The 16,593-nt window shown below is 42.0% G+C and overlaps 2 protein-coding genes across 4 annotated transcripts in view; both read left to right on the forward strand.

The window, feature by feature from the left end:
• The window catches only part of bbs9 (Bardet-Biedl syndrome 9), a 373,121-nt gene that overhangs the window by 16,500 nt on the left and 340,028 nt on the right, over window positions 1-16,593 (forward strand). For all 3 annotated transcript variants that reach the window (XM_055634652.1, XM_055634651.1, XM_055634653.1), the window contains exons 4-6: window positions 5,567-5,631; window positions 7,549-7,662; window positions 14,319-14,493. In XM_055634652.1, coding sequence (XP_055490627.1) covers window positions 5,567-5,631; window positions 7,549-7,662; window positions 14,319-14,493 — 354 coding nt within the window. The remainder of the gene's footprint in view (window positions 1-5,566; window positions 5,632-7,548; window positions 7,663-14,318; window positions 14,494-16,593) is intronic.
• On the forward strand, window positions 483-5,302 carry LOC129696607 (uncharacterized). Its single transcript, XM_055634656.1, has 2 exons — window positions 483-1,835; window positions 2,219-5,302. The coding sequence occupies exons 1-2, from the start codon at window positions 1,544-1,546 to the stop codon at window positions 3,127-3,129; spliced, it is 1,203 nt and encodes a 400-aa protein (XP_055490631.1). The 5' UTR covers window positions 483-1,543; the 3' UTR covers window positions 3,130-5,302.

Raw genomic sequence — 16,593 nt, forward strand, 5'->3', positions numbered from 1 at the left:
TGCTCTTGAGCTGGTCCCCTCACTGTTCAGACCGAGAGCACTGCCAGAGGTGAGCGGGCTGGCAGAAGACGCTGTGATGGCAGTCGGTTCCGCTGTCCGGTGAGCTACTTCCCTCCCAAAATGTGGTGGCTCTGCGCCTGGAGGGCCGCGACAGCGGTGAGTGGGTTACTGCAATGAACCCAACCCCCTCCTTCTCAACGCTCCCGCCCTCCCCGCAACTTTACCCCTAGCTAGACTCCCCACATGCTGTGAAAGGAACTCTCCCCCCAATTGGTCCCTTGAACTAGTATAGTCATTCAATAAGATGACAACTGATTCAACTTGTCCCGGTGTGCTCCCATTTTTCCCAACATCTTCCCACCTGCCGTCACCCTCCACCCCCCACCCATTCAGTAATTCAGAAGGAGATTTGGAAGCCTTGGGCAAATTGAATTGTTACTTTATTTATTTTTATTTTTTATTTTTACAGAGAGGAGAACAATTTGCGCATGCGCAGTTTAAGATTTTTTAAAGCCGACTGACTGTCATATTACTCACGACACATGCCTGAATATGAATAATTTATAATTATATATTTATATTTCTATGAAAGTTGTTCCCAATTGGGCCCCGCACCTCCTTAGGCCGGTCCTGCCCCAAGTCTGGTTCAGTAAAAAACACTGACTCAAGCACTGGACCAACTAAACTTTATTTTTAGAATGAACAGCAAATTCTAATGCCTAAACCACCATGGGTTCGATCCTTGTCTCTGTCTGGCCAAGCCGTTCAGCCTTGTGCAAGCAGACAAACTCCAAAAGGTTACGCAGTCCCAAGCGTCCCCCCAGAAGATCGACCGATCTAAAATGTCCACGAACTTTGAAGGGCCGAACTACAAAGGGGTGGTTGACAGACAGGAAACCAAGAGTAGGGATTCACGGGTCCCTTTCAGAATGGCAGGCAGTGACTAATGGGGTGGTGGAGGATGTTGTGAGAATGCAGGGTGTCTTGGACAGGTTGGGTGAGTGGGCAGATGCATGGCAGATGCAGTTTAATGTGGATAAATGTAACGTTATCCACTTTGGTAGCAAAAACAGAAAGGCAGATTATTATCTAAATGGTATCAAGTTGGGAAAAGCGGAAGTATTATAGGATCTGGGGGTCCTTGTTCATCAGTCTATGAGCATGCAGGTACAGCAGGCAGTGAAGAAAGCGAATGGCATGTTGGCCTTCATAACAAGAGGAGTTGAGTATAGGAGAAAAGAGATCCTCCTGTAGTTGTACAGTGCCCTAGTGAGACCCCATCTGGGGTATTGTGTGCAGTTTTGGTCCCCTAATTTGAGGAAGGACATTCTTGCTGTTGAGGGAGTGCAGTGTACGTTTACAAGATGAATTCCCGGGATGGCGGGACTGTCATCGGGACTGTTAGATTATGAAAGAAAACTGGTAGGGAACATAAAAACTGACTGCAAAAGTTTTTATAGATATGTGAAAAGAAAGAGGTTAGTTAAAACAAATGTAGGTCCCTTGCAGTCAGAAACAGGTGAGTTGATCATGGGGAAAGGATATGGCGGACCAATTGAATAACTACTTTGGTTCCGTCTTCACTAAGGAAGACATAAATAATCTGCCGGAAGTAGCAGGGGACCGCGGGTCAAAGGAGTTGGAGGAATTGAGTGAAATCCAGGTTAGTCGGGAAGTGGTGTTGGGTAAATTGAATGGATTAAAGGCTGATAAATCCCCAGGGCCAGATAAGCTGCATCCCAGAGTACTTAAGGAAGTAGCTCCAGAAATAGTGGATGCATTAGTAATAGTCTTTCAAAACTCTTTAGATTCTGGAGTAGTTCCTGAGGATTGGCGTGTAGGGTAGCAAGAAGGGAGGGAGAGAGAAAAAAACGGGGAATTACAGACCAGTTAGTCTAGTCTAACATCGGTAGTGGGGAAACTGCTAGAGTCAGTTATTAAAGATGGGATAGCAGCACATTTGGAAAGTGGTGAAATCATTGGACAAAGTCAGCATGGATTTACGAAAGGTAAATCATGTCTGACGAATCTTATAGAATTTTTCGAGGATGTAACTAGTAGCGTGGATAGGGGAGAACCAGTGGATGTGGTGTATCTAGACTTCCAGAAGGCTTTTGACAAGGTCCCACATAAGAGATTAGCATACAAACTTAAAGCACGCGACATTGGGGGTTCAGTATTGATGTGGATAGAGAACTGGCTGGGAAGCAAAGAGTAGGAGTAAACGGGTCCTTTTCACAATGGCAGGCAGTGACTAGTGGGGTACCGCAAGGCTCAGTGCTGGGACCCCAGCTATTTACAATATATATTAATGATCTGGATGAGGGAATTGAAGGCAATATCTCCAAGTTTGCGGATGACACTAAGCTGGGGGGCAGTGTTAGCTGTGAGGAGGATGCTAGGAGACTGCAAGGTGACTTGGATAGGCTGGGTGAGTGGGCAAATGTTTGGCAGATGCAGTATAATGTGGATAAATGTGAGGTTATCCATTTTGGTGGCAAAAAAGGGAAAGCAGACTTATATCTAAATGGTGGCCGATTAGGAAAAGGGGAGATGAGGCGAGACCTGGGTGTCATGGTACACCAGTCATTGAAAGTAGGCATGCAGGTGCAGCAGGCAGTGAAGAAAGCGAATGGTATGTTAGCTTTCATAGCAAAAGGATTTGAGTATAGGAGCAGGGAGGTTCTACTGCAGTTGGTGAGACCACACCTGGAGTATTGCGTACAGTTTTGGTCTCCAAGTCTGAGGAAGGAAATTATTACCAAAGAGGGAGTGCAGAGAAGGTTGGATAGACTCGGCTTGTACTCGCTAGAAATTAGGAGATTGAGAAGGGATCTTATAGAAACTTACAAAATTCTTAAGGGGTTGGATAGGCTAGATGCAGGAAGATTGTTCCCGATGTTGGGGAAGTCTAGGACAAGGGGTCACAGCTTAAGGATAAGGGGGAAATCCTTTAAAACAGAGATGAGAAGAATCTTTTTCACACAGAGAGTGGTGAATCTCTGGAACTCTCTGCCACAGAGGGTAGTTGAGGCCAGTTCATTGGCTATATTTAAGAGGGAGTTAGATGTGGTCCTTGTGGCTAAGGCGATCAGAGGGTATGGAGAGAAGGCAGGTACGGGATACTGAATTGGATGATCAGCCATGATCATATTGAATGGTGGTGCAGGCTCGAAGGGCCGAATGGCCTACTCCTGCACCTAATTTCTATGTTTCTATGTCATATGCTGAGAGAATGGAGTGGCTGAGCTTGTATACTCTGGAATTTAGAAGGATGAGAGGATATCTTTTTGAAACATATATGATTGTAAAGGGTTTGGATATGTTAGAGGCAGGAAACATGTTCCCGATGTTCGGGGAGTCCACAACCAAGGACCACAGTTAAAGAATAAGGGGTAAGCCAATTAGAACGGAGATGAGGAAACACTTTTTCATACAGAGAGTTGTGAGTCTGGAATTTTCTGCCACATAGGGTGGTGGAGGCCGGTTCTCTGATACTTTCAAGAAAGAGCTAGATAGGGATCTTAAAGATAGCGGAGTCAGGGGATATGGGGAGAAGGCAGGAACGGGGTACTGATTGGGCATGATCAAGTTGAATGGCGGTGCTGGCTCGAAGGGCCGCATGGCCTTCTCCTACGTCTATTGTCTATTATCCCATTCGCATCCCATTCAGCTAGATGAGATTCATCATTTCGCTTCCCAGTAATCAGGAGTTGAACATTCTATGTGAAGTAGTGAGTCACTTGCATTTCATCCAATCTTGTGTACTGCATTTGGTGTTCACAAGGTGGTATTATTTATTTTATTTAGTTTAGAGATACTAGATACTGCGCGGAAATAGGCCCTTCGGCCCACCGAGTCTGCACCGACCAGTGATCCCAGCACATTAACACTATCCTACACATACTAGTGACAATTTACACTGATACCAGCCAACTAACCTGCAAACCTGTACGTCTTTGGAGTGTGGGAGGAAACTGAAACTGAAAATCCACATGGTCATGGGGACAACGTACAATGTCTGTACTAACAGCACCTGTAGTCTGAATCAAACCTGAGTCTCGGGTGCTGCAAGCGCTTTAGGACAGCAAGGTTGCAAATATCGAACAAATCTATATTTGCGCACGCTACATTGGAGAGAAATATAGATTTAGTGATTCTGAGTGATCCTGGACTTCCTGTTGCATGCTATTTTATTTTTTAATCCCAATCCAATTCGTACCTGTCTGTGTCCTCAATACTATAAGGACGTTAAAGATAAACTAAACAACATTTTTCCTTCTGTGTGGGCATTTGGCAATTCTTTTGAATGAACATTGAATTTTACAACTTCAGATAAAACCGCTCTATTATTGTTCCCCATTATCATGCTTGTGTTCTGTTCTTATCACGTTCCTTTAAAATATCATGCGAATGGGCAGTGCCCGTCCTCCTCATAAATGGATCTGTTGACTTACAAAGCATGTGCACTATCTTGGACTGCCAACTTGAAATTTACATTAATGTGCAAGTATCGTGGGCAAGGAGTACCAAAACCAGAGTGCTGTGAGCATACAACATGGAAATAGTCTGTAGGGAGCTATATTTTTGCGTGAACAGTATTTAGTTTTGGGTTGTGTTAAAAGAGATGTGGTATAATCTGCAGTTGGCAGCAGTTTAATAAAGTGAAATTGCAGCATGACTTTGATCAGCAGAGGGAGCCATTTGACTTTGTGTGAACGTGCAGATGTTTAGAAAATCTCAGCTACATCCTCCTTAATCTTTGCATGGTTTCCGAGTGCATTCAAATTTCTGCACTACAACTAAATTGGTTCCTAATTTAAAGACAAGTTGTGCTTTACTCATTACTGCCCAGGAGGCAGTGGGCCAGGTGCAAAGGCATCGTGAGGTCAGCAGCTGGGCAAGCTTAATATTTTTTTTTTAATGTCAGTTTGGTTATAAATTTTAGTGAATATCTCGGGAAATAATTGATCAAATGTATAGAGGTTTGGATTTTTGAAATCATAAGGAAAATTTCTACCAGAAGATGTAAAAATGTAACTGTTATTGTGACATCAGCAGCTGGGCAGTGGTCAGATTTAAAAAAAAATGTCAGGTTGGTCAACAATTTTAATACAATTCAGGAAAAAAATCTACCAAATGTACAGAGGAGCGGATTTCTAAAATCACAAGGAAAATCTCTACTGAATTATGTAAAAATGTTCCCGTTTCGGCATCTGGTTTTCGAGGAAATACGTTTCAAAGGCAAAATCTCACAAACACGCCCACACACGCACGCCCACACACGCACGCACGCCCACACACGCACGCCACACACACACACACACACACACACACACACACACACACACACACACACACACACACACACACACACACACACACACACACACACACACACACCCTCTTCCCCCCCCCCCCCCTCTCCCTATGTTGTACTGCAGGTAAAGACAGGATTTAAATTTGCTTTTAGAAAAAGTTATTTAAAAGACAACTATGAGGTGATTGTTATTGTGTAGCTATCATGAGATCTTTTGTAGTTGGATGATTTTGCTTATTCTTGCAGAGGTACAGAACTCCTCCATATGGCAGTTTTACATCCAAGAAAGCTGTCTGTCTTTGCTGTTTCAGGTAATGTACACACTTTCAAACTAGTTCCTTGTTTGCCAGTGTTCTTTATTGTTCTTGTTGTAAACCTTTGATTTTTGCCCTTTTTGTTTATCGACACTATTAAGTCTGACCATATTTGGTAAAGATCTGTTCATAAACGTGAAAATGGTAGGTTTCATTCAGAAGTTGGAATTTTCAAAATATATTGTTGTTATCCCTTAAAATACAAAAATGTTGCCATATTAAAAAAAGTAAAACAGTTGCCTCAGATTTCTCAGTCTATTAACCAGAAATCGCAGAGCAAGCCTTGGTGGAAGAACTTAAAGAAAACATTTAAAAAAAAAAAAATCACAAAGCTCCCGATTGGTTTCTTGTTATGCCTAAAATGCCAAGCTTAATCTTGCATCTGTTTTGAGGCAGTATAATTGTGGGAAGTTTCCATGCATGATTCCTTAGCCCTAAGGTGGAGCCATTAAAATAACTGAAAATGAAGTTGGAGGATGGGACCAACAGACAGTAACAAAAACAAAAATAGAGTTCCTTCACCTTTTTATGCATAATTTGCTTTATGCCCTAACTGTGCTTGTCTGCACATAAATACATTGGAAATTCTACCCCAAAAATTTCAGATGTATAAAATACACAAACTTAAACCCTTCGTGTGAAGAAATAAAAATTGTGATTTAGCAAGCAATCTTTGTAGTGATGGCTGCCTACTAATGAACCATCTAATTTAGTTTTATCTGTAAAATTTCAGGCACTCTTTTGAAATTTGCAAACAAAATAACTCAATAGTCTGCATTTATCATAGTAATAGTAATTTTTTGATTAACTGCAGTAATGCATTTGGTGTGAATAAAAAACTGTTTTACTCTGTCATTTAAAAGAATTGAATTATTGTATTTTGTGATGAGGTTTGAGATGCTAGACAATTCTGAATAAAGGAAATGCCTGGCTTGGGAGAATACTTTGCCAGGAATGTTGGCTGGTGTGGGCAAGTTAGACCAAAGGGCCTGTTTCCACACAGTATCACTCTGTAAACCCCTGATCAAATTTGGCTTGGATGAAAATCTTGGCGAAATCACATACTTGTATGTAATAGATCTATAATTAAGGAGACATTTAAGGAGAAAACATGGCTGACTTTGTAAGTGTATTTAAAACAAAATTAGTAGGCCTTGAGCTATTAAGGGAATTAAACACTTTTTGGTTGGTACAAGAACGTGGTGCTGATCTTAAGGATCAGTTATTATCTTATACAATGGCAGGGCAAGGGTGAAGACCTGAATGGTCAGTGCCTCTTTTTTTAATGTTTCTACCTGTCAGGTACTCTACAAACCTTAGAAATGTCATCTTGTTTATTAATTGATGCCCACATAAGAAATCTTTGATAATCTTTCCCATTGTTATCAGAGTGAGTTCCTTCACGTGGACTGTTACAGAATCTGCCTCTTTTATTTTGGACTTCTGTGAAATGTAAGAATTTCAGAGGACCCACAACAATTTTAAGTTCCAAATCACAATATTACGACACAGTAAACCATTGTTATTATAGACCTCTATAACCAATTTTAGTTATAGCAGATGGACCTACCGACCTTCACTGCCAGGCCTGTTTGCCAAAACAATCGGCACTAACTGACACCGTACTCCCCCTCCCCCGGCATGGTCTGTTAGAATGAGGGTTTGCTGCGATAGACATTCAAATGAAGAACCAATTGTGCAGCTGTTGGGAAGCGATTCCTAGATATTGTCAAATATTCACATGGATGTTCTGTAATTAGGATTGTTCTTAGCTTTTCCATGTTTCTAACAGTTACGCAAGTGTAATTTGATACTTGGAAGCGATTCAATCATTAGCCTGAAATTGTTGGAGCGATTTTCTTTTGACGCAGATGGCTTTTCTTTCATCTTTCGATTATTTCTTTTGGTTAACAGGAACTATGGGTACTGTTGAACATGGAAACCAATATCAGCTGAAACTAATTTATGAACACAACCTTCAACGAACAGCTTGTAATTTAACATTCGGAGCTTTTGGTGGTGTAAAAGGTGAATATGTCTTGTAATTTACCTCATGCTTCTAAGGAGAATGTGAAAGTTGAACGATGATTAAAGTAAAGAAAACCGGTTGATTTCTACAGACCATTGCAACGGTAGATTCATGTTTGCATGGCAAGTGGCAAATCCATGTCTGTTGCAACTGTTGTGCATTTTCATCTTTTTAATCATGCAGCCCCAAGCTTGGCCTTTACCAGAGTAAAAGCCTGCATAACATCTTGATCTATTTGGGGTGCTGTATAAAACATATTCATGTGATCAAGTTAAGGTTCTGCAAATTCTCTGAACATTTGTGGCTTTTTTTGGCTCTAGTTAAACTTGTAACGTAACATTACTGCCACAGTCCTTTCTCTTTGCATATGATTAGTCATTTAAATACTGAAATTGATGTTTGTCACTCATTCTCGAATAAGAACATGATATCTAGTCTTATAGTATTGTGATGTGTGTGGAGGTGGCCGTTTAGACAAAACTGGGCTCAAATGTTTCTTCTATGCAGGTGACAAAGATGTAGGGTTGGTGTTCATCTGTGGATTTTGATTTTCGACACTCTTTTCCTCTGCTTCCTCCATTCTAACTTTCTCATATGAAGGACCACCACTTATGTGGGTACACATAACTGAACGATCCAATACGTTGTTCCCAATATTGTAAATCTTCGGGGATGTTCTAAGAGAATCTTTGAATCTATTTTCTGCCCATTACTTAATCGTTTGCCCACAGTCAGCTCTCTATAAAGTAACTGCTTTAGACTGCTTCATTAGACACACTTCTGACATGTCCTGCCCAGCAGATTATCTCAGCAATATGTAGATGGTGGGGAGGTTTATCTGGGATGGAATCCGTGTGTCTAGAATCTTGTCTTGCACGTGCTATGAAGTATACAGCATGGATAGGTCATGTGGAAATGGATAAGATGTCTGGTATGTGTACCATGCACTATCCACATCTCAAGCATAGGGTAAGGAGAGTATGGTACTCTTCTCTGAAAGATTAGATTGCATGAGATCCAAAAAGAGAGCTAGCCAACTGCATAGAGAATTGAAGGTTTGTGAAAAAAAAAAGCTGGAGAAAACTCAGCGGGTGCAGCAGCATCTATGGAGCGAAGGAAATAGGCAACGTTTCGGGCCGAAAACCTTCTTCAGACTGATCGGGGGCGGGGGTGTGTGGGGACAAGAAAGGGAAAAGGAGGAGTAGCCAGAAGGCTGGGGGATGGGAGGAGACAGCAGGGGGGCTGAGGAAGGGGAGGAGACAGCAAGGACTAACAAAATTGGGAGAATTCGATGTTCATGCCCCCGGTGTGCAGACTCCCCAAACGGAATATGAGGTGCTGTTCCTCCAATTTCCGGTGCTGCTCGCTGTGGCCATGGAGGAGACCCAGGACAGAGAGGTCGGAGGCGGAGTGGGAGGGGGAGTTGAAGTGCTGAGCCACCGGGAGGTCAGCTTGGTTATTGCGGACCGAGCGGAGGTGTTCGGCGAAACGATCGCCCAACCTCCGCTTGGTCTCACCGATATAGATCTGCTGACATCTAGAGCAGCGGACGCAATAGATGAGGTTGGAAGAGATGCAGGTAAACCTCTGTCGCACCTGGAACGATTGCTTGGGTCCTTGAACGGAGTCGAGGAGGGAGGTAAAGGGACAAGTGTTGCATCTCTTGCGGTTGCAAGGGAAAGTGCCCGGGGAGGGGGTGGACCGAGAGGGAAGGGAAGAATTGACAAGGGAGTTATGGAGGGAGCGGTCTTTGCGGAAGGCAGATATGGGGGGAGATGGGAAGATGTGGCGAGTAGTGGGGTCACGTTGGAGGTGGCGAAACTGACGGAGGATTACTTTTTGTATGTGACGGCTGGTGGGGTGAAAGGTGAGGACTAGGGGGACTCGGCCCTTGTTGCGAGTGCGGGGATGGGGAGAGAGAGCAGTGTTGCGGGGTATGGAAGAGACCCTGGTGCGAGCCTCATTTATGGTGGAGGAGGGGAACCCCCGTTCCCTGATAGTGAGGACATAGAGAATTGGCTTTGTGGAAGGAAGCAGAAGAAGGTGATTTTTCGTACTGGAGACCCGTGACTAGTGATTTGCCTCGGGGATTGGTCCTGAGCCCATTGCTGTTTGTGGTTTATGTTAATGATTTGGATGAGAATGTACAAGGCATGATTAGTAAATTTGCAGATGACATCAAAGTCGGTGCACATATGGTTATCAAAATTACAGGAGGGCCTTAATCAGCTGGGCAAATGCACTGAGGAATGGTCAATGGAGTTTAATGCAGGTAAGTACGAGGTGTTGCACTTTGGAAAGTCAAACCAGGGCAGGACCTTTACGCTGAATTGCTGCGCCCTGGGGAGTATTTTAGAGCAGATGGATCTGGGAATGCAGGTGCATAATGTCCTGAAAGTGGCATCACAGCTAGATAGGGTGGTCAAGAAGGGTTTCATGCATTGGCCATCATCAATTATGGTATTGAATACAAAAGTTGGGATGTTATGGTTATAGCCGTACGTAGCATTTTGAGTATTGTGTTTGGTTTTGGTCAGTCCATTGCAGGAAGAATGTTGTTAAGCTGGAAAGAATGCAGAGAAAATTAAATGAATTAATAAGTTTATTGGCCAAGTATGTACATGTACAAAGATTTTGCCTTGGTGTTCCACTCGCAAGTGACATGACATACAGTGACAGTTAGGAATGACGCATAAAACATTAAACATTAATAATAAAACATTAGCAATTAAACATGTGAATTAAATAAAATGCCAGAGCAAAAAGTGGCTACAAACTTTTTGTTATTGTGTAGAGCTACTACTCGAGGAAAAAAGCTGTTTTTATGTCCGGCTGTGGCAACTTTGACAGTCCGGAGTTGTCTTCCAGAGGGAAATAACAATTTGCAGAGGGCAATTCATGATTATGTTGCCAGTACTTGAGAGCCTGAGCTATAGGAAGAGGTTGGGCAGGTAAGGACTTTATTCCTCGGATTATAGGAGACTGAGGGGTGATCTTATAATGTAGTGCTTTGGTATCTAAAATCATGAGGTGAATAGAGTATTTTACTCAGTGTAGGGGAATCAAGAACCAGTGAACATAGGTTTAAGGTGAGAGGAGAAAGATTTAATGGGAACCAGAGGGGCAACATTTTCACTGGGAGGGAGGAGGGTATATTGTTATATAACCGAGGAGGTTATTGAGGCAGGTATTACAACAACATTTGAAAGACATTTGGGCAGGTACATGGATAGGATATGATTAGAGTGATTGATTGATACTTTATCGTCACGTGTACTTGGTACAGTGCCATTCTTTGTTTGCATATAGTACAAATATTTAGAAGTCGTAAAGTACCCGGATATGGCCCAAACATGGGCAGGTTGGACTAACGTACATGGGGTATCTTAGCCGCCATAGTTGGGCTGAAGGGCTTGTTTTCCTGCGAAATGATTAGGACCTTCAGCTTGGTCTTTAGGCTGATTCCTTTTTATTCCCACACTTTGCTTTTGAAGAAAGATAACTAGAGCTGGCTTTTGCTATTCTGTTATTGGCTTTGTCATCAATATGACTGATGATAAGAGAGTATTGCCATGGTATGTGAAGTTGTCCACTGCTGAAAGCCTCTGAACATTCACAGGGGTGTATATTTCTGTGTATGGGGTGTTTGGTGCAGGTAGGTACATAGCTACTTTTTTTCTTTGTGCTAATATCAAGACCAAGTTACCACAGGCTCTGGCAAATTTGTCCAAGCTTTCCTGCATTTCAGCTTCCAAGCTTGTATTGTGCACAGTTATCAACAAAGAGGAAGTTCTTTTGGGAGGTTTCTCATTCTTCGGTTTTGACTGCGTCTCCTGAGAATAAAAGGACCACTCAGTCCTGTATATGTTGATTCCATCTCCTTTACTAGGGTAGGCTTGTAGAGAACATCATGTGAAACAATGTAGTTCTTTGGTGAGAAGAATAATGGTCGATGGAGAGCCCGAACACCATTCTTAGTCAATGGTGTGACACAAGGCTGTATGCTTGTCCCATGTTATTTAGTATGATATTTTCTGCAATGCTGTCTGAAATACTGAAATCACTACTTGTACTGAGCAGGAAAAGGTAGACATGTTTCTATGAGACTGGGACACCATGGATGTCCAGTCACTTTACACCTCCATCCCCCTCCAGGAGGGTCTTAAAGCTCGCCGTTTCTTCCTCGACTGCAGAACCAACCAATCCCCGTCTACCGATACTCTCCTCCGCTAGCGGAGCTGGTCCTTACCCGTAACAACTTTTCGTTTGACTCCTTCTATTTCCTCCAAATCCAAGGCGTAGCTATGGGCACGCGCATCATGGGCCCCAGCTATGCCTGCCTCTTTGTTGGGTACGTCGAACAATCCTTGTTGCAGGCGCACCGTGGCCCTATTCCCGAACTCTACCTCCGCTACATCGACGACTGCATTGGTGTTACCTCCTGCACCCATACAGAACTCACTGACCTCATCCATTTCACCACTAACTTCCATCCGGCACTCAAATACACCTGGACCATTTCCGACATCTCCCTACCATTTCTAGACCTCATCATCTCCATTGCAGGTGACAGACTACTGACCGACATCTACTATAAATCCACTGACATCCATGGCTATCTGGACTATACTTCTTCCCACCCTGCTTCCTGTAAGGACTCTATTTCCTCCGTCTATGCCGCATCTGCACCCAGGATGAGGTGGATGCTGCCTCATAGATGCTGCCTCACCCGCTGAGTTTCTCCAGCATTTTTGTCTTGCCTAATTTTGTTGTGATTTGTCCTCCATCAGTGTCTTTCTTTCCTTTAAGGTCCAGACTCGCCCTTATTCATAATCCTTATCTATCTATATTACTAAAAGTCTGTTCTTGACCGGTTTTGGCCATCTGTGCTGCGATTTCCGAGAGAACGCCGCCACCTACGGCCGTCATTTTTGGCCACCTTGCTCAGAGCCCCCCTCCGCCACATGTGTGCCGAGGATTTTTCCCGTGGATTGAAAATGACAGAGATATTAATGTTTTTACAAAATTCCCCATTCTCTTTGCTGCCCCCGCTGGCGGCAGGGGGGAGGGACTATAAAACCAGGAAGTGGTGTGCCGCATAGCCTCTTCAAGATGGAGGAAGGCAGAGGGTCACGTTTCTCTGAGCTGTGAATAACACTGAACACATGTCTACTTAAATGTAAGTGCCCTTAGTGGTTCTAAAATGGTTGCAAAATGTGTCTATTGGTTCTAAAGCTTGCAAAAAAAATGTCTATTGGTTCTAAAGCTTGCAAAACAATGTGTATATTGGTTCTAAAGCTTGCAAAAAAATGTCTATTGGTTCTAAAGCTTGCAAAAAGTGTCTCTATTGGTTCTAAAGCTTGCAAAAAGTGTCTATTGGTTCTAAAGCTTGCAAAAAATGTCTATTGGTTCTAAAGCTTGCAAAAAATGTCTATTGGTTCTAAAGCTTGCAAAAAATGTGTATTGGTTCTACAGCTTGCAAAAAAATGTCTATTGGTTCTAAAGCTTGCAAAAAATGTCTATTGGTTCTAAAGCTTGCAAAAAAATGTCTATTGCTTCTAAAGCTTGCAAAAAAATGTCTATTGGTTCTAAAGCTTGCAAAAAATATGTCTATTGGTTCTAAAGCTTGCAAAAATATGTCTATTGGTTCTAACGCTTGCAAAAATATGTCTATTGGTTCTAAAGCTTGCAAAAAATGTCTCTATTGGTTCTAAAGCTTGCAAAAAAATGTCTATTGGTTCTAAAGCTTGCAAAAAAACTGTCTATTGGTTCAAAAGCTTGCAAAAACTGTCTATTGGTTCTAAAGCTTGCCAAAAAATGTCTATTGGTTCTAAAGTGGTTCATACTAGCGCTCCGGAAAGCCTCTCCCCCCAACTGGCCACCAATATTAGAATTGATGGAGAGGTGGAATATTGCGTTGGATGACCAGCCCTCCTGTGTGATGCTGGAACCCAACGGGTCCCACTTAGTCCAGTATAACTATAAAACTCTGATCTTGTGTGTGCGTGTGTGTTCATTTGTTTGTGTGCGCTCACATCTACTCGAAGAAACAACGCGCTAACGGGAACCTTTTTACATATTCCGGTAGAGATTTACCCCCTGGAGTCAAAAATCGGCTTACCAACAATTTCCTGCTTTATTTCTTGAGTAATTAATAAAAATGTACACCAATCCCATGAAAATTTGAATTCAAAACGCCTGTTTTTTCCACTGTTGACGTGACAATGGATCTGCCTGCCTGCCGTGCCATCTGCTCGCTGTGACTGACGTCACTTCCTACTCCTCCCCCCTCCCCCCCGTTGTTCAAAAGTCACCCCATCGACTGAACACCGAGGATCATTGCTGAAGACTACGGCACGAGCTGCGAGTGAAGAACGAGCAAGTCGGGCCCTAGAGTAGAGCTGCCGGGCCGTCTTGGCATCCGTCTGTCAGTATTTTTGCTTTTTTCTTGTGCACTCTCGAACTGGTGGTTTGTTTGGTTTTTGTTCCCTGTGAAACTTTACACACTTGCTTTTTTTTTTGCTATGATGTTCATTTTCGTGCCTGCAAATGCCTTTAACACTTGAGGAAAAGATGGTAAAATCCTGTTGTGCGATTATTAAATAATTTTTTTGCCATTTTGAAATATAATTTTAAGGTGTTGTTTTAAACGTAGGTCGTGATTTAATTTGCATTCAGTTCATGGATGGGATGCTGATGTTCTTTGAGCAGGAGAGTTTTGCTTTTGGGCGTTTCTTGCCTGGTTGCCTTTTGCCAGGCCCACTGAAATACTGCTGCAGGACAGATTCCTTCATTACTGTCTCCTCAAGTCGACAAGTCGAAAGTTACAAGTGAGTATTTATTTTGTGTCTTGAATGTTTTGATACATTGATGAGAAAAATAATTAATCCAAATGAATAACCTTTCTACTTTGTAAGTTCATAAGACATAGGAGCAGAATGAGGCCATTAAGCACATCAGGTCTGCTCTGCCATTTGATCATTTTAACCTTCTCTACCTCATTCTCCTGGTTTCCCCCGTAACATATGACACTCTGCAATATTGTTTGGGAAATATCATCAAAAATTCATTCCATTGTATGGAAGAAATATTGGAAGAAATAACAGCTGATGTATTTAGGAAGCTTATTACTGAACTATATTGATTTGGTTATTTATTTGAAATATTTTGGCATAATCTGACCATAATGCCATTAAAGACATATTTCCTGAAAATATTTTCAAGACAATAAAATCTTTTTTTTTTTTTTAATCAGAGCCACCATGAACACAGTGCCCATGTGTTTCTCAGCTCAATGTGCCTAGATCTTGTACTCTGCTAAAGAACATTCTATTTATCCTAGAAACAAATTAGAACACAAAGATTGCGTTGGCATTATGCGTTTAATGCAGAAACGCATAAAATGTGCAATTGTATTTAAAAATATGGTATACTGTGTACACGTACACAATGATTTTCTCTATTATTTTGCTATCTTTTGCTTTCTGCTCCATATTAAAAGATGAATAGAGTCTTCCCCGGCTAGATTCAGATCAGTTGATTGTCACATGCACCAGGGTGTAGTGCAATTCCTTGTTTACGTGAAGCTCGTATCGTAATTAGTATGTACTGTAATGATAGACAATAATAACTTTAACAACAAGTGCAAAGCAGCTGAATGGTGAAAAGATTGTAGTGCAATTCGAAGCAACGCAAAACCATATTAAAATGCCAAAATGGAATAACCGAATGATGTAAAGTTACGAGCAAGAATACGGCAGAACCTCCAAGAAGGGGTGTGAAAAAGGTGATTGGTTGAGGATTGTGAAGGCAGTGGGGAAAAAGCTGTTTTTAAGTTAGGACATCTGAGTTTTCATGCTCCCGTACCTTCTCCCAGAAGGTAGAAGGAAGAATTGGGAATGGCCAAGGTAACAGGCATCCTTAATGATATTTCCAGACTTCCTGATGCAACACACCATGAAGATGATGCAACACACCAATGAAGAAGCATGAATTGCACCCTGCAATTTCATAGGACAACGACCTTTTCTTTCACCTTGTTAATGTTAAAGATTAAGTTGTTCTGACACCACGACACAAGATTCCCAACCTCTTTCCTCTACCTCATAGCTACATTATTGTTTGTCTGGTTGACAACAGTGGTATCATTTGCAAACTTAAAAATTGAGTTGGCACTGTAATTGGCCTGTGTACAGACATGGTTATCACCTGTTGTCTGCAAGATTCAAAAGGGGAGAGTCAATTCCTCTATTTAGACAAACAGAGATTGCCTCTACACTGGTCACACTTCACCTTTTTTTCTTTTTTCTTTTCTTCTCATTCACCAATAAATCGTCAATACAAGCAAACGTAGTGCAAGAGCAGTCTTCCTTGTGGCATTTTAAATATGATGCTGACATTTTGTAGAACCTTAACTTTATATTTACAAAGTTTTTATTGGCAATTCACAGGACAATTGATAAACCATCCCGTCCAAGTGAGAATTAGTAGGGAGAAATTATTAATTAAAATTATCCTTGGAGATTAAAATGTTAATGTTGGAGCACCAAGAGTATTGCCACTGCTTGAGAATAGACATCATGCAGAAGAAATTTCATTGATAATAAGTTTTCAAAAGTAACAATTCTTCAAGAAGTGTGCGCAGTATTGGAAATAATTTTGTTTTTTATCTGAATTGCTACAGAAGGCGTCTGCCAAAGTTCTATTTTGTGATACATATGCCAATGGGTTTAATTATATGTTTTCTTATTGCCTGAGTGTGGGGTGGGAGATTGCAACCTTCACGTGGTCTGCCCTGTTTCGACGAATGCAATCAACCTGGCATGCACAATCAAGTAAGATCAAATAGAACAAGTTGTCCTACAACTTTAGGCTGTGCATGCTATATGCAAGAAGAAGAAGAAGGTTGCCTGAGTGTGTGGTGCAGTTAG

The sequence above is a fragment of the Leucoraja erinacea genome, chromosome 4 (genome assembly GCF_028641065.1).
Source record: "Leucoraja erinacea ecotype New England chromosome 4, Leri_hhj_1, whole genome shotgun sequence".
NCBI lineage: Eukaryota > Metazoa > Chordata > Chondrichthyes > Rajiformes > Rajidae > Leucoraja > Leucoraja erinaceus.

Excerpts from the sequence above, each read along its gene's own strand:
- LOC129696607 (XM_055634656.1), top strand. The coding sequence starts at position 1,544 with ATGGCGGACCAATTGAATAACTACTTTGGTTCCGTCTTCACTAAGGAA. Across the intron at positions 1,836-2,218 it reads AGTAGTTCCTGAGGATTGGC|GAGTAAACGGGTCCTTTTCA; the intron begins GTGTAGGGTAGC and ends AGCAAAGAGTAG.